Source organism: Sander vitreus, chromosome 24 (genome assembly GCF_031162955.1).
Source record: "Sander vitreus isolate 19-12246 chromosome 24, sanVit1, whole genome shotgun sequence".
NCBI lineage: Eukaryota > Metazoa > Chordata > Actinopteri > Perciformes > Percidae > Sander > Sander vitreus.
In genome coordinates this window covers 10,773,671-10,795,881 of record NC_135878.1, presented here as the reverse complement: position 1 = coordinate 10,795,881, position 22,211 = coordinate 10,773,671, and the positions used below count along the sequence as shown (strand labels likewise).

The window sequence follows — 22,211 nt, the reverse complement described above, 5'->3', positions numbered from 1 at the left end:
ATGGACAAAAATGCCTGTGTGAGGTTAAGTGCTGGTTGTCTCTCTTTACTGACTGCAAGTCCAAGCTGTTAGAAAACAGCACAATTCTGCAGCACGAGTATTTCAGTCTGTAAAATAAAATTACAGAACTATAGAGCAACTATGGGTCCAGACTTTGGACTTAAACGTGGCTGGGGCATCTGTTATTTTCCTCAAACTGCTGTCCGCTATCCCGTTGAAAACCTCTCCCTCTTCAGCTAGTTAACTGATGTTCAAGTTTCCCTCATTATTGTGTTGAGTGCCACCTCAAGGATGAGGTAACTATGCTGGAAGCAGTGAAATCTATTTAGAGCGCCTTTTTTTTTATTAATTAAAATATCAATATTTGGCGTGGTGGAGAGGTTTGTGTGTCCCTATGAACCTGAGGGCTGTGTTGTCTGGAGCTTGGTGCTCCTGGTAGGGTCTCCCATGGCAAAGTGGTCTCAGGTGAGGGGCCAGACAAAGAATGGTTCAAAAACCCCTATGAGTCATCGAGGAAGAGATGAAGTTACCCTGGAGCATCTGGAGACAGGCCCAGATGTAGGGCTCGTCAGCAAGCTATGGCCACGGAGCCCGGCCAGGCACAGCCCGAAAAAGCAACGTGGCACCTCCCTCTCCCTCCCATGGGCCCACCACCTGTGGGAGGAACCGCTGGAGCGGGTGCGCTGCCACAAGTCTGGCAGTGAAGGTCAGGGGCCTCGACGGACCAGACCCGGGCGGCGGAGGCTGGCTCTGGGGACGTGGAATGTCAGCTCTCTGTGGGGGAAGGAGCTGGAACTTGTGCGGGAAGTGGAGCGCTACCAATTAGATCTGGTGGGGCTTACCTCTACGCACAGTCTCGGTTCTGGAACCATACTCCTGGATATGGGTTGGACTCTTTTCTTGCTCAGGGTGTGAGGCGCCGGGCGGGTGTTGGGATACTCACAAGCCCCCGGCTCAGCGCCACTACGTTGGAGTTTACCCCGGTGGACGAGAGGGTCGCCTCCCTATGCCTACGGGTTGTGGGGGGGAAAACTCTGACTGTTGTTTGTGCATATGCACCAAACAAGGGCTCGGAGTATTTGGCCTTCTTGGAGTCCTTGAATGGAGTCCTGCATGGGGGACTTCAGCGCGCACGTGGGCAATGATGGAGACACATGGAGAGGCGTGATTGGGAGGAACGGCCTTCCTGATCTGAACACGAGTGGTTGTTTGTTGTTGGACTTCTGCGTTAGTCATGGATTGTCTATAACGAACACCATGTTCGAACATAGGGATGCTCATAAGTGTACTTGGTACCAGAGCACCCTAGGCCGAAGGTCAATGATCAATTTGATAATTGTTTCATCTGATCTGAGACCGTATGTTTTGGACACTCGGGTGAAGAGAGGGGTGGAGCTGTCAACCGATCACCATCTGGTGGTGAGTTGGGTCAGGGGGTGGTGGAAGACTCTGGACAGACTTTCAACTCACACCTCCGGCGGAGCTTTTCGTGCATCTCTGTGGAGGCTGGGGGCATTGAACTCGACTGGACAATGTTCAAAGTTTCCATTGCTGAAGCTTCGGCGGGGAGCTGTTGTCTTAAGGTCTTAGGTGCCTCTAGTAGAGATGCTCCGATACCAGTACCAGTATCGGTATCAGCTCCGATACTGCCTAAAACGCTGGTATCGGGAAGTACTGTAGTTTATGCACCGATCCGATACCACGTAATAAAGCCCTAAAGAAAATCTATGTTAAAGTAGTTTATTTATGTTATTTTTCCATTATAACTGACTGTCAAACTGCATAATAAAAGAAAGTTCTGGGGCGTTCATTGTTTGAGTTTGTTCATGTTTCACAAAGAGTTTAACCTGAGCCAGACCGACAACAAAGATAGAAATAATATCACATTCATACAGGGACAGTAGTATACAGTTGTTAAAACATAATAAAATATATGACACACTGGTATCGGATCGGTACTCGGTATCAGCCGATACCCAAGTTCAGGTATCAGAATCGGAAGCAAAAAATGGTATCGGACCATCTCTAGCCTCAAGGGGCGGCAACCCACGAACACCGTGGTGGACACTGCTGTTCAGGGAAGCCGTCCGACTGAAGAAGGAGTCTTTCCGGGATATGTTATCCCAGAGGACTCCAGAGGCAGTTGCAGGGGACCAAAGGGCTGCAGCTTCTGCCGTGAAAGAGGCAAAGCAGCGGGTGTGGGAGAAGTTCGGAGAAGACATGGAGATGGATTTTCGGTCGGCACCAAGGTGCTTCTGGAAAACCATTCGCCACCTTAGGAGGGGGAAACGGAGAACCATCCAAGCTGTGTACAGTAACGATGGGATGTTGTTGACCTCAACTGAGGAGGTAATAGGGCGGTGGAAGGAGCACTTTGAGGAACTCCTAAATCCAACTAATATGCCCTCTATGTTAGATGCAGAGCTGGAGGATGAGGGGGGATTGTCATCAATTTCCCAGGTGGAAGTCACTGAGGTAGTCAAACAACTCCACAGTGGCAAAACCCCGGGGATTGATGAGATCCGTCCAGAAATGCTGAAAGCTGGTAAGGATGCCCCCTGGGCGCCTCCCTAGGGAGGTGTTCCAGGCACGTCCAGCTGGGAGGAGGCCTCGGGGAAGACCCAGGACTATGGTGGAGGGATTATATCTCCAACCTGGGATGGGAACGCCTCGGGATCCCCCAGTCGGAGCTGGTTAATGTGGCTCAGGAAAGGGAAGTTTGGGGTCCCCTGCTGGAGCTGCTGCCCCTGCGACCTGACCCCGGATAAGCGGACGAAGATGGATGGATGGATGGATCAATATTTGGCGCTAGCCTATCGATTCTCATGTCGCACAAAGAAGGACAACGATATATTGCCATATTGATATTTTTTCCAACCTTATTTGAGAGTGGGATGAAGGAAGAGAGTAACCAAAAAGACAAAGATACAAGAAAAGAGGGGTGGTGTTTTAGAATAACCATTTACCTGTTGTGGAGGTGGTCAGTGAAGGTTATGCTTGTGCAGAGGGACAAAGGGATGGCAGAGCAGAAGGACACACTGCAGATTAGAGAGGTCACCTTGGCCTTCTGGTTCTGAATGCCTACTGGAAGTCTCTAGGGTGGCAGATAAAGTAGGAAAGTGGGATAATTCCACAGATCATGACAGAGTTTCTGTTGAAGTGCCAGCCTTTCTCAGTGGTGACGTAAAACGCATCACTCGAGCTGCTGTGTGCGAACGTCGCCGGACTACATTTTGTAAACATAGCCATACTGAGAAATACAGAGAGTTGTGTGGAGCTGATAGCCCTAATTAGCTTTGTATCAACTCATTTGGCAATGACTTGAATGTAACAGACGTTAATTAATATAAAATAGTCGCGCTCTATAGCTTTAAGAGAGCAACTTTGGGAGTAAACCAATAACATTTAGAGTAGAATGTTAAACTGCTTGCTCATCCATAATAGAATACCTTCATAGGATGAATTGCATTCACTAATTTTAGTTGTAGAGGTGTGACTTTTACCCCACCAAATAATATCTTCTTGGCGGGGAGGAAACATTTCTGATACCATAAATCACCAATAAAACAAATATTTTTTGACCACATGACACATAACTCTGGTAACAAGAATAACATCCATTTTTGGTAAGATGGTTCATGACTTTTTCATAATAGTGTAAACTGCTCTGAGTACAGGCCTGTACCTGATCCTGGTTTTGGGCAGGGATGTTGTTACCCTCTGGAAAGATGATAGAAACAGGCTGTGTCTTTGTCCCATCCTCCAGTTCCACCTCATCCACTTCAGTTGATACCATAGTTCCACTGCAAAGGTGGACAGACAGTGCATATGTAAAAAAACAATGTTCCACTTTTTGCTCCCATGCAATATTATAGGCAACCTTCTCAATATATCTCAATGTTATTGTTTAATGTAGATATGTAGCATGTAAACAGTGCCCCAGATATGTTTTCTTGAAAAGATGCACTATGTTGCTGAGTTCAGTCACAGGGATTTAGGTCAGAAAATGCTGCCAGAACTGTAATAGTGCCACCAGCTTGCTTTCCACTCTGAAATCTAAACAATGCAAACCACAGAGGAACGTGGATTAGCTAGTTGGCTTACAATGTAAGCTAAATCCAACATGAATGCAGATTTGCCAGTTAATGAGTCCTGGTCTGATTGATAAAAATCCCACTGAAATGAATACTAGTCAGTTAATGTGTGTGGCAGTGTTTCCTCTGCATTAATTTAGCTCCAATGGCTCAACACAGCAGGTAAATTGGCACAAGTTAAGAAAAATGTAAATACAAAAAAATTCCATCAATGTTATTTTAACCCTGTTCAGCTTACCCAAAAAGCTGGAGACTACAACTGTGATCACAAAGCAGCTGTCCGTGTGTCATGATTCAAATAATCAAAAGTGAGGCAGTCATAAAATGTAACAGTTACTGGATCAGTTTTTGGCCTCGGGTGTATATAAACCAACCTAGGATACCCTAAGGCCAGCAGGGTGAATGTGGCAGATGCATTGCTTCCCAGGGGTACTGGTGTAAGGAGGATTTGAGGGGGGTGGATGGTGATACAGGGAAGCTGTAGGATAATAGTGATGGACAACTCTCTGTAAGGTTGATGTACCTCCTCTCCTCCCAACCCCTCCCCTCCCTCTTCTCCAAGGTAAAGAGGTAGGGACAGTTTGGTCACTCTGCCAGAGCCTAGGAGAAAATATTTACACATAGGTCAGCCATTGCAGACCAAAGGTGAATTAATAATGTTGCATCAAGCTAGGTTCATAACCCACATAACTAGGGCTGGTTAAAAAAACTGATTAGTCAATGCATTGCAATATACGTTTACCCAATTGAATACCAATTTAGAAAATTCTGAAATTAATAGTTGTTAAAACTATCAATATCAGAATATCATTTACCTTCGCCTGACCAAAACCAGGCTGCTGCAGTATAACCCCACAGATCTCTACACCCATCAGACTGGTCGGTTATAACTCAATATTTCAAAGGAGAGGAGAGAAAGACAGCAAAACGCAAACACACTGAGCTCAAATGGAAACTCTGCGCTGCAACACGTATCTTTTGGTTTAATTACAGGCATATTTTTGGGGGGATTTTGTTATTACGGTATTTAAGAAAAAAAACGTATAATATTAATCCTAAAATTGAAAACCGAGTAGGCCTAACTATCCAACAAACAAATACTTGAATAGTCAAATATTCGGTCCAGCCCTAGAGAGGTGTGCATTGTTTACATTGTGCTGCAAGTTCAGCTATGGCACACATTTGCATTTCAGTGTGTATGCACTTTACATTTTATTTCAACGCATTAGCACAGCATGCAGTACTGTGAATGGTTCATTCTTTGCTTAATAAAGAATAATGCAATGGTGAAATAAGTTTTGAGTTCAATTTGTTCTAAACCATGCCAATAATGCACATAATATTATATGACAAACATCAGAAGGTACTCTTATGAAACAGCCTGGGTATTTCAGTCACCTACGTGTATACATTTTGATTTCATGTGAAGTATTGAATCAAAATCAAATCGTATTGAATCTATATCAAATGCTATCAAAATCAAATGGAATCGTGAGGTGCTTGACAATACCCAGTCCTACACATAACCCCTGTGAATGATGTGTGCCTCCAAAAAACAACAACAACACTACGCAGTGGCAGAGAGGGTATACTCTGGGTTTAGGTTGAAAAAGTAATGCACTCTTTCTAAAACTATTGGACAAAAATAAAAAAGAACCACCAACCTGTTTTGTGGTAGCTATCAGATTGCCAAGATTAAGCATTGTGGAAGCAAGAGACAGCAAGAGGCTGGTTCCCAGGATGAAACATAATTCCTTATTTATGGTCCATCACTACAGATTATTAAGGCCCCCATGATTTAATGGTCTATGCTGCACAAGAACATTCTTTAACAGAGTTATTTAAATCTATATTTAGTTATGTTTTACTTTATCTTAGTTTTGCCCCATGTGGAAGTATATTTTGAGGGATGTTACACTCTATTAAGCTATGACATATGTTGTACATTATCTAGTTTCCCTCCAGATGTGTGTGTGTGTGTGTGTGTGTGTGTGGAGGAGAAAGGGGTCAATTGTGATACATTTGTGATGGTGTGATCTGAGTAAAATTAAATGTACACTGACATGACTGTGTGTATGTGAGAGAGGGGAAAGCAGTGAGAGATCATAATGTGTTTGTGTTTCAAATCATTTCTCACCAGTTGTGATATCCTCAGGGCTGAAGCTGACCGTCAAGCAGATGGACTGCCCAGGCCCCAGACTGCCTGAGGATGGAGACACCATACATAGCTCCCCCTCTTTTCTGTGCTCTGTTGGTACCGCTATTGCTCTGCAGTCAAACCACCAGTTTACATGTTTCTTGACACTACTACGCCAAAACACACTCTCTTCACACGCTGCCTTCAGCTCCACTGTCTGCGGAGGGAGAGAGGAGGGAAAGAGAGAATGGGGAAAGAAAAAAAACAGCAGAAGCACAGAAGATAAAAAGCAATCATTTTATTTGTCAGAATGTGGTATCAGATATTCAGTAGGATGGTACATACTACAAGATGACAGGTACAAGTAAAAATTAGGAGTTGGAGTAAGAAAGTTGAGGGTAAGCTTGAAAAAAGGGGAAAATGTGGGAATGGAAGCAAGAAAATGATAAGCTGTGGATAGCCCCTTGTTGATACCTTAGTGTAAGCATCAGACTGGGGTGCCAGGGGCTCCACATGGAACTCTAGGCTAGTGGGGGACATTTCCAGTGGGGCGCACAGCACTAAAAACATTTTAACAACAGCAAGGAAAGAAAAACATTACATTTAGCTATGTGAACATAGTGCCACATATGACATTTGTTGAGTACACATACAAAGTATTTCAGCTGTGATTTAAGTTTCACTCCAGCAGAAGGTATATAGTGAATCATTTTTAAACTAGACATCACTCACCAATACACAAACAACTCTAACTCCACATTGATGACCCCACCTGTGGCCTGTATGCGCTGTGACCGTTGTGTCGCCATGGTGACAAACTGGGGAAGAAGCTTGACGACATGCTTCCTGCTGCCAGCTGACAGCGAGGAGGAGATGGAGGAGGAGGGTGGAGTGAGAAAAGGAGACGGAGAAGCAGTGGGCCATCTCACTCCATTGACCATCAATGGCAGGTCAAAGTCATAACTGGCTGCCTGCAGGGAAACATTTCCTTGACTGTCCATCTCTACTTCCTTAATATTTTAATGGATCACTTTTACAAACAAACATTTTAAAGCTTTAAGATGAGAGGGAGCAAGATCTGTAATGGGCCATTCGCTAAACCCTGCCCCCATTAGTTACAGTTGCTATGCCTGTCAAGCTTTAGTGCCAGTTGGGCATGATTTCCACTCCATTTCAATTCTGCACGTTAAATTATGACAACTTGAATCAACGACTCTGTGCGGCACATAAACAAAATTGTATGTGTACCAGCAGCTTCAACAGCAGCAGTAAATAACACAGACTAAGAAACACATATTTCACATGGCTTATTATAGATGAATAATAATGGGGAAGGCATTGTGCCAACACTATCTCAGATAACACGTTTGGCCTGGACAAAAACCTCTTAGGGTTAGGGTTAGCTAGCCTAAACTGATAGAAACCTGGACTTCCTGGCTTTAACACAGTAGGGATATATTACACAGTGGAAGTGCTAGCCGTTTTTTAACTCTCGGTTACTGCTGAAGGTAGTAAGCTAGTTACCTGGACATGCTAACTATCGTAGCTAACCTGCTATGCCTAGTAACGGTCGCTAAACTATGATTGGACAGTCGCTGTTTCGAGGAGGGGTTTAAAGAACAGTCAATTCACAGAAGCTAAATGTGCATTTGAGCATGGTTTACTCAATCTTCGTGATACTGTATCCACTGTGAGACATGTGGTCAAAATCTCACCTGGGTGGGGGAGAAGACAAGGGAACAGTCCACTGTCTGGTTACCCTGGACCTCCACAACACTCACACCTGGCTCCTTCTCTGCTCCTTCAAAATGCACAGGAACAATCACAAAAACAAAAGCACACAGCCTAAAACTCAAGACAAACACAAGGCAATGTGCTGTGTATTTCACACACAAATCACATTTAATTTCACATATTCCCATCTTTTATTCTAGTCACAGCCCACACATACAATAATTTTAATAATAAAACAATAACACTATGTCCTTCTTTTGTTTTTTTTTAGGACATATTATCCACCTATACACCAGGACTTTTTAAAGTCCGGACCAAGGTCCACATCCAGACCAAAGCGGCAGGTCAATCGGCAAGTCAATCCAGACCCAGCCTACACCTTGGGTTATGAATACAATAACACCCCCAAAATGTAAACAGGACAAATAGGTTTGGACTTATTTTACAACTGAAATCATTTTTTTGTTATTACAGAGAGATAGAGTAGGCTACCAAAAAAAGGTACCATTGGGTACCGGTACAAAAGTTGACCAGGAAAACTGTGAGACAGCAGCATCTTCTAATGGACTGCTACAGCGATAAAGAAGTCTGGGTAAGTGTATGGGGTAAGTTTCGATCTGTGTTATAAATCTGTGATGTAGTGTATCCGGAGAGATGTAATGTCTGGGAAACATAAATAACTGATGCAGCTGATCATCTGCATGTTTGATTTAAACTGTGGAAGACCAGATGTTCAATGGTTTTACAACAGACTGTAATAGACAGTGACACTGTGTGCAAGCAGGTGCTCGCTGACCTCTGGAGGAGGAGAACGATGGACAAAGACCAGCTCCTTCCATGGAATAAACTGAACTTATAACTCACAGCACTTAATAAAAGATCTTGGACTTCATGCACTTGATGAACTTTATTATATTTTGCACATTATGCACTGGTTTGCACATGTTTATTTTTTTTATATATATAATAAAACATGTACTGTATTTATAAACTTGTATTGCATAAAACTTTATTAAAGGTTTTTAAAAAGAAAACTTGAATGTTTGTTGCTTATAAGTGAGTTGATTAAATGTTATTTTGTTATTGCCAATCATTTCGGACTTCTGAGCTTGAAAAAAATCTGATTCAGACCTTTGAGTAATAAGTTTGAGAACCTCTGCCATACTGTGTGATATGCTGCATTGTGTGCGTAAATACGTACTTGCTGAGGGCTGAGGGAGGTTTACAGAGAAGTCTGTGTGTTCTGCCAGGTCGAAGGTAACCCTGGCTGCGGCTGACGAGTGGTTCGCCAGAGTGAACGGTATCGCTCGCTGAGAACCAGCATGGACCCCGTAAAACTGGAAATGGGACTGAAAAGAGGGAGGGATAAATCAGCATAAGTATTGAGTTAATGTCTTCTGGACAATGCTGCAGAACACATCTGGTAAATCAAAAAGAACTGCCTTTACGCCAAAAAATGGATGACATCAAAACTTAACTTTCATTTCAGCATTCACAAAACAGAGCTCATAGTTATGTGTGCAAGATCAAATCTGCCTTCTTCCACTTGAAGAGCACCTCCAGACTCCATCGTTTCCTAACTCCAAAGCAGAGACCCTAATCCATACATTTGTCATGTCTTGCTTGGATTAATATACTGTAATTCTAACTGGGTTTCCCAATAAAGCCACGGGCATACACCAATAATGTTTAATTTATGTAAAGTGTCCTTTAGTTATGTGAAAGGGGCTTTAAATCTAATATTTCCTATTCCTATCCTTCAAGCCAGACATTACAGGTTAAAAACAACATGCAAAATAATACAATCAAACAAACAAAACTGATTTATGATTGGATATTTAACGATTTATTTAGCTAAAGTTTAAGACCCTTTTCAGTCGCCTGTTGCTTCAGAGATCCTGGAACACTGTTCCAGAGAACGGAAGCAGTGAACAAAGTGTATTTTTGCACTTGGAAATCCTGAATCTTAAATAAATAACTTTAGTTGAACAACCTCCCATTGACACAGATTCATCTTAATTAGTAAAAGCTCAGTCTGGATCGACGACGGTTCACGCTGGAAGTTCCGCCGGATGTCCCTCACCTTCTGCTTCTTTGTGTTTACGTAAACTCCGGTTGCATTGAGGAGCAGCAACCGCAACCTCTGAGCTACCAAGTTAACGTTACACCCTGAAAATGGCAAGTTTTAGGAAGAATATGTTTACGGCATTTACTCTCTAACTGGGACGTTTTGGGACTGATTGCTATCAACAAAATACACTGGTAAGAGCAAATTACCATCAATCATGTATCCAGCTAATTTATATAGCTCACATTACTGTATCGTGTGAACAGTTAACTTCATTTAATATTGTATGTGGCGTTTTCTTTTGCGGGGTGCAAATGTTCCACCAAAACCAGTTCCTTCCTATTTTGCAGAGCCATGGTGGCTGCTTCCGGAGCTTAGTGCTGCCCAAAACCATTGTGATTGGTTTTCAAGAAATGCAAACGACCCCTGACCATTTCTTCCTCTATCCAGGAGTGTATGCTCCTGTTGCCAGACCTTCCTCCGCAGCGCTGTGGAGATAGGTCTGGCAATGCGAGACTCGTAAAAGCTGATCAGCATTTTTTATGTTTTAGACTTTAAAATGTCTTTTGCTCAAAACACACATACACACACACACAGAAACTCACCACACTGATGTCTACACTTGGAGGCTCCACTGATCCACCCACTCTGAGCTCAATGGACTTCATGTTCCTCAGAGCTATCTGTAATACACACACGTTTATTGTACATTGCTCACACACACACACACACACACACACACACACACACACACACACACACACACACACACACAAAGAGTACTCTCGCTCCTGGTTTTTCTATCTCTCTCTCACCTCTACTCTGGTGTCAAACTTGATGACAGAGTCGGGGTTAAAGTCAATCTTGAGCGCTACCTGCCCCCCACTTGGCACCACGCCCTCAGAAGGACTCACCACCAAACCTGGCAGAGGGCACACATCTAGCACCTGCCACAAACAAACACAGACAGAGAGAGACTGGCTATTTTTCTAAGTATCTGTGTGTGTGTGTGTGTGTGTGTGTGTGTGTGTGTGTGTGTGTGTGTGTGTGTGTGTGTGTGTGGTGGTGCGGGGGGGGGGGGGCACCTGGTAGTAGGCATGGTTCTTTCCAATGTTGTGTAAGACTGCAGTTCTCATAGAAGGCATCTTGAGAGGCACTGATCCAAATGTGACCTGTTTGTCTGCCAGCAGGACACTGGTGGACCCAAACTGAGAGGGAAAAGGAAAAGTTCTTTTAATGTTATATATCATTTTTCTGTGATATTCAATACATAGTGTTCTGTATTCTACATTTGTAGTTTACCCACTCTCCCTTAACCTGCTTTGTCTAAATCTACTCTAGTCACTGATTTCACACATTTTACAAAATGACTTTTGACAGTCCCCAGAGCACATGTATTGGAGCAGGTGTATGAATCATTGAAGAGAGCAATAGTAACGATGATGATAACAGAACAGCGAGTAGTACAAGCGGGAGAGTGTTTTTCTATTGAGTGTTTTTCTATTGAAGAATACATGAAAGTCCCAAGCCTTACTTACCGTAAAACATAACACTTCTTGTTGCTGAATTGTGTTCTGGACTACTAAGGCCGCTGTCAGAGGAGAAATCGATATATATGCCTCTTTGATGGATTTGGCCTCATATGACAAAGAATGAGCCAACAAAGGCTCTTTCTATTTGATAATTTATTTCCTTTCATTTATCACAGTTTTGGATTGTTGAAATCTTTTTTTGCTATTAACCTTAATTATAGCTGTCTTGAGCCATCTCAAGGTGACAAAAATCATTTATGTTGCAAGGCATATCCCCTATAGTTGTTTAAGAATTGGATTGTTTACAATGTTGCAGGAATGAATTGAAAAGTGTATATGGATGTCTTGATACCTCATTACTGCTATGAAAACTTGATGAATCCAAGCTGACCAAAGCCATTCTTCTCCGTGAAGGAACAGACTACAAATCATTTACATTTTGATAAAAATATGAAGGTTGGGAACATACTGAGCCTATAAATGAATGATTTTTTAACAACCGGCTGCAACCCTATACCACTGAGTTTCCGTTGTCCGGTAATTAACGGTCATTGACCGGAAAAAAATGATGAAGATCGAAAATTCTTACTGTCTTGACCGCTGGAAATAATTGCCTCTGCACAATTTGAATTGTGTTAAAATAGGCTACAGTGATTTTCATATCTTTTGTTTTATTAAAACAATGAACAATCATGTTTTTTTCATTTTTAAAAATGACTGTAGCGTATGCAATAAAGGAAAAAACTACATATCGCGTTCTCACTCTGATTGAACGCAGGAGTTGACTACCGTGTATTTACAAACTACAAACGGCAGCAAGCAAGCGGGAAAGTCAAAGTCCAAGCCATGACAAAACGGGGAAGTATTGAGAATTACTTTATTAAAACCAAGCAGCAGCCGCTCTAACATAAATTAAGCCAAGAACTTGCTAGCGAGTCGACACCAGCTACAGCTACAGCCCTTGTCATTAACGTTAATGCCACAAACGTACATCGAGATGCCGTATATGATGACAACCCTGCGCGGTTACGGAGGCATGACTTTCTCAACAGCCTGCGAGGTGCTTATTATGGACTCACCACCAAACCTGGCAGAGGGCAGGGGCTAACACACAGACACACAGACACACACACACTCCATATCAAATGCTCACTTCAAAACCACACTCAAAACTCATCTGTTCAAAGCTGCTTTTAACCTGTAACCAACTTAGCTGTTTCCATTTGTTTCTATGCTGTTTTGCTTAATATTTATCTCTAGTTGTTATTGATTGATTTTTATACTGATCTTGCTATTGTTTTTCTTTGTTTTTACCTTGTAAAGTGCCTTTTAGTTTATAAGCGCTTATATAAAATAAATGTATTATTAGTATTATTACTATTGGGATTAAGGTGAAATCTATCCGGAGTGTGTCAAAATGGCCAAGCTAGCTTGCGTAATTCCCGTCCGCAGTGTGCCAGCAAAGAGAGGCTTCTCCCTGCAGAACCGCATCAAAAAGTGCAGCTAAGTCGCCTTGGGTAAGGCGGAGGTTATGCGCATCGTGAGTTGCAAAAAGACACTTGTTTAGAATTATTTTGATTCAAGTCGGCACTTTATAATTTTACGAGCCACTTTGTTTGTACTGCAGTTTGTATTGTTTTATTTCCTCTGCCTAGCAAATGGAAAATAGGACTATTTTAATTCAGATCAGCACATCATGTGTATTGATTTAATTTTTTGCCTCTCTGCCTGTAGCAAGTAGTCCATATATATATATATATATATATATATATATATATATATATATATATATATATATATATATATATATATATATATAGTATAAATCTACATCCATTGATGATATTGTTCTTTATATAGCCTACCTATCAATTGTTTTTAAGCACACAGAACAGAAAATGTTTGACTGGATCTTTTCCCATTTGACCAGTAAAATGACTGTCACCAATTTTTTCTAGCAGAAACACTGTAATAGTGCAGTTTTGGCTGCTGGATGGCAAAGATGTAAACGGAGATCATCGATCAACTCTCTGATGACCAAATCTCACATACCCCCAACCCATCCCCAACTGGCCAAAGCAAAAGTAGTAGTAAGTAATTTTCATTATTCTAGGGCCAGACCTTAGCAACACAGTGCAGGCGTTGTTTGTTGCCCTCGTGGACACAGAGGTCAAAGTCTCCTTCTGGAGGGGAGGAGAAGGAGGGATGCCACACTACCTCACAGTCCAATTCCCTGTATGGCTCTACTGTACCTGTGGAGGGGGTAGATTTGTTGTATTAGCCCTAATTCAAATGGGCATATCTATTAATTAAAAATGCTCATTCAAAATAAAGCTCCTTAAAGACAAACACACAACAGGGAGGGAGAAGATGTGAAGTGACATTCCTGATGTTTGAAGGCTTTGAAAATGCTAACCAAAGTACTCACACCCTGGGAAACTAAAATTGAGCTGCACTTTTAGCACCTGTAGCTGGTCGAATGGAGAACAGGATTCCGCTCTCTGTGACGACTGGTCTCCATGTGAATACTGCAGCGTGGTTACGCTGGTTTCGAAGGGTAACTGAGCTCCTGTATCCTGACTGGGCAAGCAGAGTGTGGGTGGGGCGAAGCACCAGCAGGGTGTTGGACAGCTCCAGAGCCAAGGGGACGACCTGGGCCTGGACCAGTATCTGACCAGGGTGTTGCTGGTTTACAGAGTAGGATACAGGTCTGGAGGAAAGAAGTATGTTTATATTGCACTTGAACTGCAATAATTGATTTAAATGTAATAAAAGGTAGCGTTGAGCTGCTTCCTACACCAACCTGTAGAAGTGACCCAGCTTGTTGCTTTGGAAAGTCAGTGTTAGGGTGTTGAGGGAGTGGGGTGGCAGGATGTGGGAGAGGGGTGAGGAGCCCTGCAGCTCAGGGCAGTCCACCTCCAGCTGCACCCAGACGAACACTGACAGATGATTGATCAGCTCCAGCTTCTGAACACACACTGACTGCACACACACCTCGCCAAAGTCCACTGACAATGGTCCTAATGAGGACATAGTGAGATTTTGTTTTACCATTTTACAATATTCAAAAACATTCATCTTCACTTAGGTATTGCTTAACATGAGAACAACACACAAAAACACACTAATACTTATTATACAGCTTGTACACACACACTATTATTAGAAACAGTGGCTGTAGCACTTCTGAATTTACTTTCTAACCTATGACAACTTGGTAGAGCTCCTGAGCTGTCAGAGTCCTGTTGCATTCTGCCACCTCCTGGCTGGTAGAGGGAAGTGCACTCATTACCTAGAGAGAATGCAAGATATCAAGAGACAGCTGAAAAAAAAGGAAGCTTTCCCCTGAAATTGACATTGAAATTCCACTCTGTGTAACAGTTAACTGATCTGTTACCATTCTTTTGACCACTTTTGATCTGACCTGACTGTTAACCTGCTTGGTGATGGATGTCATGTCTTGGGGGCAGCTACGTTTGGCTGGTGATGAAGCATAGCCGTATTTTGGCTTGGTCTTTATGATCTTACTGCTCTCCAGGTCACTGATGCGGAGTGTAGGTGGAACAAGCCCTTGAGACGGTACAATCCCAATTTCCACATCGTCCTCCACCTTCTCCTGCTGTCTAACAACCAAAAACAAAGGTCCAGCTACACTGTTTACTGTCCAACTGTATGACAAAAAAGCTTGAGATGGGCCTTTATGTCAGCAATCAGAAAATTGCTGTGAAAGCCTACCTCTCCTTGATCTTCTGCAGGCGCGTTTGTCTGAGCTGTTCGATGAAGTCTGTGTAAATCTGTCGATGACACTGTCTCTGCTCCTCCTCTTCCTCAGTGAAAGCATAGTTTGTGTCCACATAGCGATAGCGTTGTACACCAGTGAAGATGGTCCTGAACACGATAAAGACAGGAATCCTTCAGTAACAAAGTTACAATTTGTTGTTGTAGCAATTAGCACATTTAAAATATAGAATTACAAAACCACAGAGACAACATTTCAACTTATTATTCTGTTTAAACAAGCTAAATGCTATTTGGTTTGTCAGTGTTTTTAACAATAAATACGATTTGTTGTCTTTGATTGTTTCAAACCCATTTAAGTTGACAAATTGGCTATTAATCTGCACTAGCACTGTGAAAGAGTGTGTTTCTTTAACCTCTACCTGTACTGTCTTTGTGCAGAGGGAGGCCTGATGCTTGTGGCTCGGTCATTAGGAAAAGCCAGGAACTCCTCCACCTCTGTGTTCTGACTCTTCTCCCTACGATGTTCGTGGAGTTGTGTTTTGTCGGCGCTGAGGACGGCAGCACGCACCATCCCACGACAGCGAGCCAGTTCACTGGACCGAACGTGAGGCAGTAATCCGGTTGGATTGGTCACTGCGGGAGTGATGCCTGTGAAGCAGCCAATAAGAGCAGGACAGGTACGTGTTATGAAATCATTAGGGGCATCCAGTTGTATTATCACAGATATGGCTACATTGATACACGGACCCCTGCATCAGTTTAGACGGACCAACATTCGGCCGATGGCCTGGTTCTAACGTTACGAATCGGTTGACTGAATTTCTGAGCATTTTTTGTGAACTGTTTTATAAAGCTTTGTATGCAGCAGAAACCAGCTTAGACAGGGTAGGGAAGTCAAAGTATTGAAAGACATTGTTGGTTATGGTCTTTTCATGAGATTTATCCTTCAATATTCACCAGGATTTAGTTTAGGCATGGGGTGTGTGGTCGCACTGCAGCAGACAGCAGACAGGTGTAGAGTGATGGTGTGGAAGCTGTAAAGCTCAAGTCCAATAACATCTTCAGCTGTGTTGCCACCCCTCACAGCATGACCTAAGACATCTAGCTTCTGACACACCTGGAAGCTCCCTTGCTGCCGTGCAGTGAAAGACAAAACTATATCCTGAGGAATGCAAAAGAGAGAAGAAAGTTCCCACATTAGCCGCTTCGCTTGGAATTAAAAATAAATAACTGACTCAATCACGAGTCTTACCTGGCATTGCCCAGGAGCAATTGTGCCAGTGGAGGGCTTGGTGCTGAAATGCGCCAACTTGCGGAAGCGGAAGTTGACAGGAAGTTGAGGGCAAAGGTTCTGCAGCACACACAGCTGGTCCACACGTTGGCCTGTCACACAGGTGAGGAAATCAAATCTTTGAGAGGGACTAGGCACCAGAGACACAGGCAGTCCAGAGCCTGTCACTGCTAGCTCCACACTGCTGTTACCTAAAGACACAAAGAAAAATAATTAAATCAAAATATCAGTGTGATCTATCTTTAATTATTGGTTTATTAATCAATGAATAATGTGCTCATTAAGTTATATGAACTGAATTACTGGCTTAAAAACAGTCCTCTGAGCACTTGTGTTGGACTGGATTTTATTATACAATGCGACATGAGTGTGTGTGTGTTGTGAGTACCATTATGGTGAGTGAAGCCATATCTGCTTCCCAATGACTCAAACAGCAGGAAAAGACAGTAGTCTTGTCGGCTGGCTGAGTAATTGCGCTTCTTCTCTTCACTTGTACTGAAAGAGAGTGTTTTTTTGTTTTTTTTATAGTGGTAAAGTTAAACTCCGGTCCCAACACATTCCTACATCCTCCTCGTTAGTATAGTGGTGAGTATCCCCGCCTGTCACGCGGGAGACCGGGGTTCAATTCCCCGACGGGGAGTAATACCTTTTCTTTCCCCCTCCCTGATGATGGTAATACATTTACTTCACCCCCTCTCTGGCCCTCCTCTCCCCTCATTTGACATTATTGTTTACATAGGACATTTTACCATACAATTATTTTATAAAACATTAGTGTATTTTTTACGCCATTGGGTATGTTTCAGGAACATTCAGAGACAATTTACCTCTTGCAGATGGGGCTAAAGCAAACTGCCACAGTGGTTTTGCCATATGGTCCCAGTCGACCCTGTTTGGGGACAGACACCAAGACCCGAGAGACGTCTTGGGTGGCTGGCCTGCACCTCTCCATTCGTTCCAGCAGGGCGGCGTCTGTGGTCTTCTGGAGGTCTGTTCCCTAGACAGCCATCACAGTAAAGGCCTTGTTTCATTTTCAGTTCAGTGCAACTGGCCTCCAACCCATGTTCCAATCAAGCTGCCAACCTAGCTTTCTTTCCTGTTTACCCCTCCTACTCAACCAGTAACCAGTCTATAGCTATCGCTACTTGTCCACCTCCCAAACTAATAACTTTAACAGCTATGTTTTTACTTACAATCAACCTATATGTACCTAAACATTTCCTTGCTTAAACACAACCATGCTTATCTGCATAGCAGCTGTGCAGATTGGCAGCTATGACTACTTTGCCTGAGGGCATCACTCACCACCTCAGTCCCAGCAGCAGTATCCTGGAGCAGGCAGACCCAGTTACATGCCTGGGGCGCATTGTTCCTCAGAACCACATTCTCCACACGGGACGTCCCTAAGTATACAGGTCCAAACCACAGACAGGACAGTGGAGCCCCCTGTGAAACAGCACAGTTATGTTTTGTTCAGCTACAGAAATAGACACAAGCATATTTACATGAATACCAGTTTGAGGAGGGAAGGAATAAAGATGAAAGTGAATTTCAAGGATCAATTAAGTATCACCATTAAGTACTATATGAATTCCACTTGGACCACTGAATTACCTGCAGGTCAAAAACCTCAAGGCACTGGTCCACTACCTCAGCCCTTATACTGAGAACTACAGGAGAGTGATTCTGAAGTTTCAACCTGGGACAAAAGGAGGGTGGGGTTCAGGTATGAGTGTGCACAACTCAGTAGTGATATAAAAATATATAACCTTAAATATGACACTGAGCATTTAGTGCCCAATCTGCTGTTGTAAAGTCTTTCTTACAGAGCCTTCTCATCAATCTGTCTGGGTCTGTCTGTGCACAGTTCCACTTTCAGCCACTGGGTGGCGCCAGCTGCTATGACTCCACTGCAGGGTGAGAGTCTGACTGAGGGGTCTCCATTGTACTCTACCTGGAACACACCTTCAATGCACACACACAGAAATACATACACAAGTATTCTCATAGAGTGAATTTAGTATAGTCCCAACTGCTGCATAATATCCTAGTAAAGGTTTAAAACAGAGGACAGATACCTTCACTTGAGACAATTCAATTCAATTTTATTTATAGTATCAAATCATAACAAGAGTTATCTCGAGACACTTTACAGATAGAGTAGGTCTAGACCACACTCTATAATTTACAAAGACCCAACAATTCCTAGCCTGGTTGACACCAGCCCCTTCTCAGTTGTAACAGAGTGGGTCTGAGCAAGCTTCATTCACAGCCCATTTCCAAAGGACGCCGCTCAAATGCCTCTGGGCGCAATTGGGCAGTCCTTCAACCAATCAGACCAACGCTCTGGATCGGGTGACGTAGCAGCTATAGCGGCATCAACGGGTTGCTGACCTTCGGTGGCCGTTATGTTGAATGTAAACAAAAAGCTGCTTGCCGTCGCTGCGCTATCGTCACCGTGTAAAGCCCGCCTCAACGGTTGTGATTTATGCCTCAATTTGGAAAAATTGGAAATGGGCTTGAAAGGCCTCTTGGCCAGACTGACTTGCAGAGCAAATCTCAAATTTGCCAGAAGTTCGTCAGGGTTTTCCCAGGCTAAATAATTCCCACAAGAGCAAGCATTTAGTACGACAGTGGCGAGGAAAAACTCCCTTTTAGGCATAAATCTTGAGTGGTAAGGAAAACTTCCTTTTAGGGAGAAACCTCTGTCAGAACCAGGCCCTTGGTGGGCGGTTGTCTGCTGGTGCAATTATATTATTATAATTATATATATTATATATATAATTATTATAATTATACAATTATGGTGTGGCAATTATAGTCACAATAAAGATAATGGAACTATGACTAGAAATTCATAAGAATTCATAAGTTAACAAATCAAGCCTACTTCCTCAAACAACGGTTTATCACTGGCAAGGTATTTAGCAAATTAAAAAAAAAAGTTGACATTAACAGCACATCAGTTGCACACTCCCCATGGAGGATTAACCTCTGCCTGAATAAGTAACACTTTACTCTACCTGTTCTACTGTAGAAGGAAAGCTGGTATAATTCAACAGAGGACTACGATTCCCTTTTTAGTATAACGTAATGTTGCCTAACAGTGTTACATGATTTCTTTCTTATGCAGTCCACCATGCATTTGCTGTCAGACATAATGTCTTCATAAGGGAATGGAAGTATATTCATCATTACAGATAAACTATTCCTTATTTGTTTTTATAATATTGAAAATGTGTGCTTTAAATGAAAAAGGGGAAGGGATAAGGTATCTGATTAAGTCAAAAGAGGAAATGCATTGTCATTCTGATAATAGGTATCCCTTACAGTAACAGCTAATGCTTAAATTTGATTGGTCATGGAGTCTGTGGTTTTGGAATATGAATATGTCATCCACGTGAACAACTTAAGATTCATTCATGCTTGATTTACCTGGTGCTGATCCCTGATTGGTTATATGTTGATGTTTGCTGATCACCTGACTGCTTGCAGCAATACAGCCAAAGTCTAGTACTGAGTCCATTATGAAGGAACAAGCCCTGGGAAACCTAGAGAAGCATAGAAAGAAAGACAGAAAGTTTAATTGCCAAAAGATTTGTGGAGATGTTATATATCTTTATATACAGTCTGTCTGTGATGTATGTGTGTACCACGTATCAAAAAATGTCACAGGCAGTGTGTTTAGTTCTAAATCAATTCAACTTTATCTCAGACACACAGGTCCATATCAGTACAAAAACATGCAAACACAACAACACAGACAAGAAAAAAAAGATTCAATGTCATACGATCAAAGTGATTAAAACATATCTACTTTTTTACGCCATTGGGTATGTTATGTTAATATCATATGGCTAGCCTGCGTACCCCAGCAGTGGGATTTTGATGGTCTCTACATCATCTATGTGAATCAGAAGGCAGTCTCTGACCTCCTCTTCTTCCTCTGGAGTAAACTCCAGCAAGCCACTTACAGACAGACCAGGAGCCACCACCTTGGCTGAGCTAGATGCTGTGAACTTGAACAACTGCATGACAAAAGAAAAAGAAAAGAAGAAGAGAAAAAAAGGGCATAGATCAAATAGTATACACAGATATGACAGAGAGTTAATGTAGGGAAAACTTAGCGCAGTTAACGTTAGATACAACACACTAACTTTAATGTTAGCTACTCTCTTAAAACATTGACCAATAAAAAAAATAAAAAGGATGGATGGATGGAAGATAGATAAGAATATTGGACTTGTTGGTATTATTGGACGTGGTCGCATCAAGCAAGCCCATCAAGCCAACAATGACTAAGACGTTATTTAGAGTAATTAAAGTTGGCTAACGTTAGATAGCTAGCTAAGTTATTAACGGTACTTTAGCTAGCTAGCTAAATTCTTGCACGAGGTATTAGCCGCTAACGTTGCGTTAACGCCAAATTCTTAATTTGCTAATGTTAACGTTATGTAATTTATTTATTTTTTTCGTATAGCTTGTTGTTGATAGAAAAACACCTGAGTTTAATTTACCTTTAGCGCGGGCTTTTCAATCAAAATTTTCTTCAAAGCTTTTCCAACGTTTGTTGCCGTGACTGTAGTCTTGTAAACCTCCCCGACTTTAACATCGCTGAACTCGACAAATGGTGGGTCAACTCGAACACAACTTCCAGCCATTACAACGTTATGACTTTAGGGTAACTAACGTTAACGTTACTGACTTACAGACGCCACAAATATATTCTTCTTCTCATTATATATAAAATAATTATCGCGCAATTTTGTCGACTTGCTGGCTCGCATACCGATAGTCAACTTAACTGTTGCTACCCAAATGTCAGAGACTAAACAGAAGTTAAAAGCTCAGGTGGTTTCTAGGCGACGAGTCCGTAGCTGCGCTCGTTTTATAACCTCGGGCAGTCCAGGTGGACGGTGCAACTGTTGACACTGAACAGTAAAACTTTATACAGACCCAAAGTATCTTGTATATTTCGGAGGAATGTAGCCTAATGTTCTTCATACCATAAATGTCAATACATATGATCATTATTCAAAAAGTTGAGATGTTTTCTAAAAAGAAGTCATTTCTCAGATTATCTCCGCTTATATCTCACCGTTTTTTCAATTGAGTATAATGGTGCTGTAACCATTGAAATAGAATGAGATCTCATTATCATTCTATTTGGTGTAACCATAGGGGTGTAACATAATGATTTGCTAAATGGATAGTTAAATCAATCTGAAATCTCTTGCCATATACTAAGTATGTTAGTACACTGCTCATAATATTTGTGGTAGCCTACTGCAAATATGACAATAAAGAGATCTAAATACACATAATTAATATTAAATTCCTTTCACTTTCAACTCAACATCAGCACGTTGTACAACACAGCAAATCATTAACATATATCCATAATTCAAGCTTAAGTTAATTTGAACAAACATTTGTACAAATGTTAAATGATCAATAGAGTTGATGTAATTTATTTCACAAGAAAAAAAGATTGTCTTTCTTCATTATATAGCATGTTACAATAATATAACTGGGTATTAAATAGTTTGTTAATTATGTTAGTTATATAGGTAAAAATAGATTGGTGTAAACGTGTATAATGTTTTTGTCAATT

The 22,211-nt window shown here is 42.0% G+C and overlaps 1 protein-coding gene and 1 non-coding gene across 2 annotated transcripts in view; one reads left to right on the top strand and one right to left on the bottom strand.

Moving 5' to 3' along the window:
• LOC144513089 (cilia- and flagella-associated protein 47-like) overlaps window positions 1-21,258 on the bottom strand; it is a 70,913-nt gene extending 49,655 nt beyond the window's left edge. The window contains exons 1-28 of the mRNA XM_078244161.1: window positions 21,115-21,258; window positions 20,468-20,625; window positions 20,033-20,148; window positions 18,424-18,562; window positions 18,212-18,296; window positions 17,903-18,043; window positions 17,425-17,594; window positions 16,986-17,092; window positions 16,559-16,788; window positions 16,264-16,468; window positions 15,726-15,954; window positions 15,301-15,453; window positions 14,990-15,188; window positions 14,770-14,857; window positions 14,369-14,585; window positions 14,031-14,275; window positions 13,687-13,817; window positions 11,119-11,241; window positions 10,849-10,980; window positions 10,639-10,716; window positions 9,167-9,314; window positions 7,947-8,026; window positions 7,004-7,202; window positions 6,706-6,791; window positions 6,232-6,448; window positions 4,469-4,694; window positions 3,686-3,803; window positions 2,967-3,094 (exon numbers count right to left, since the gene is read on the bottom strand). Coding sequence (XP_078100287.1) covers window positions 2,967-3,094; window positions 3,686-3,803; window positions 4,469-4,694; window positions 6,232-6,448; window positions 6,706-6,791; window positions 7,004-7,202; window positions 7,947-8,026; window positions 9,167-9,314; window positions 10,639-10,716; window positions 10,849-10,980; window positions 11,119-11,241; window positions 13,687-13,817; window positions 14,031-14,275; window positions 14,369-14,585; window positions 14,770-14,857; window positions 14,990-15,188; window positions 15,301-15,453; window positions 15,726-15,954; window positions 16,264-16,468; window positions 16,559-16,788; window positions 16,986-17,092; window positions 17,425-17,594; window positions 17,903-18,043; window positions 18,212-18,296; window positions 18,424-18,562; window positions 20,033-20,148; window positions 20,468-20,625; window positions 21,115-21,258 — 4,292 coding nt within the window. The remainder of the gene's footprint in view (window positions 1-2,966; window positions 3,095-3,685; window positions 3,804-4,468; window positions 4,695-6,231; window positions 6,449-6,705; window positions 6,792-7,003; window positions 7,203-7,946; window positions 8,027-9,166; window positions 9,315-10,638; window positions 10,717-10,848; window positions 10,981-11,118; window positions 11,242-13,686; window positions 13,818-14,030; window positions 14,276-14,368; window positions 14,586-14,769; window positions 14,858-14,989; window positions 15,189-15,300; window positions 15,454-15,725; window positions 15,955-16,263; window positions 16,469-16,558; window positions 16,789-16,985; window positions 17,093-17,424; window positions 17,595-17,902; window positions 18,044-18,211; window positions 18,297-18,423; window positions 18,563-20,032; window positions 20,149-20,467; window positions 20,626-21,114) is intronic.
• Window positions 17,166-17,237, top strand: trnad-guc (transfer RNA aspartic acid (anticodon GUC)). The gene has a single exon. It is a non-coding gene; the product is annotated as a tRNA-Asp (tRNA).
• Window positions 21,259-22,211: the final 953 nt, after the last annotated feature.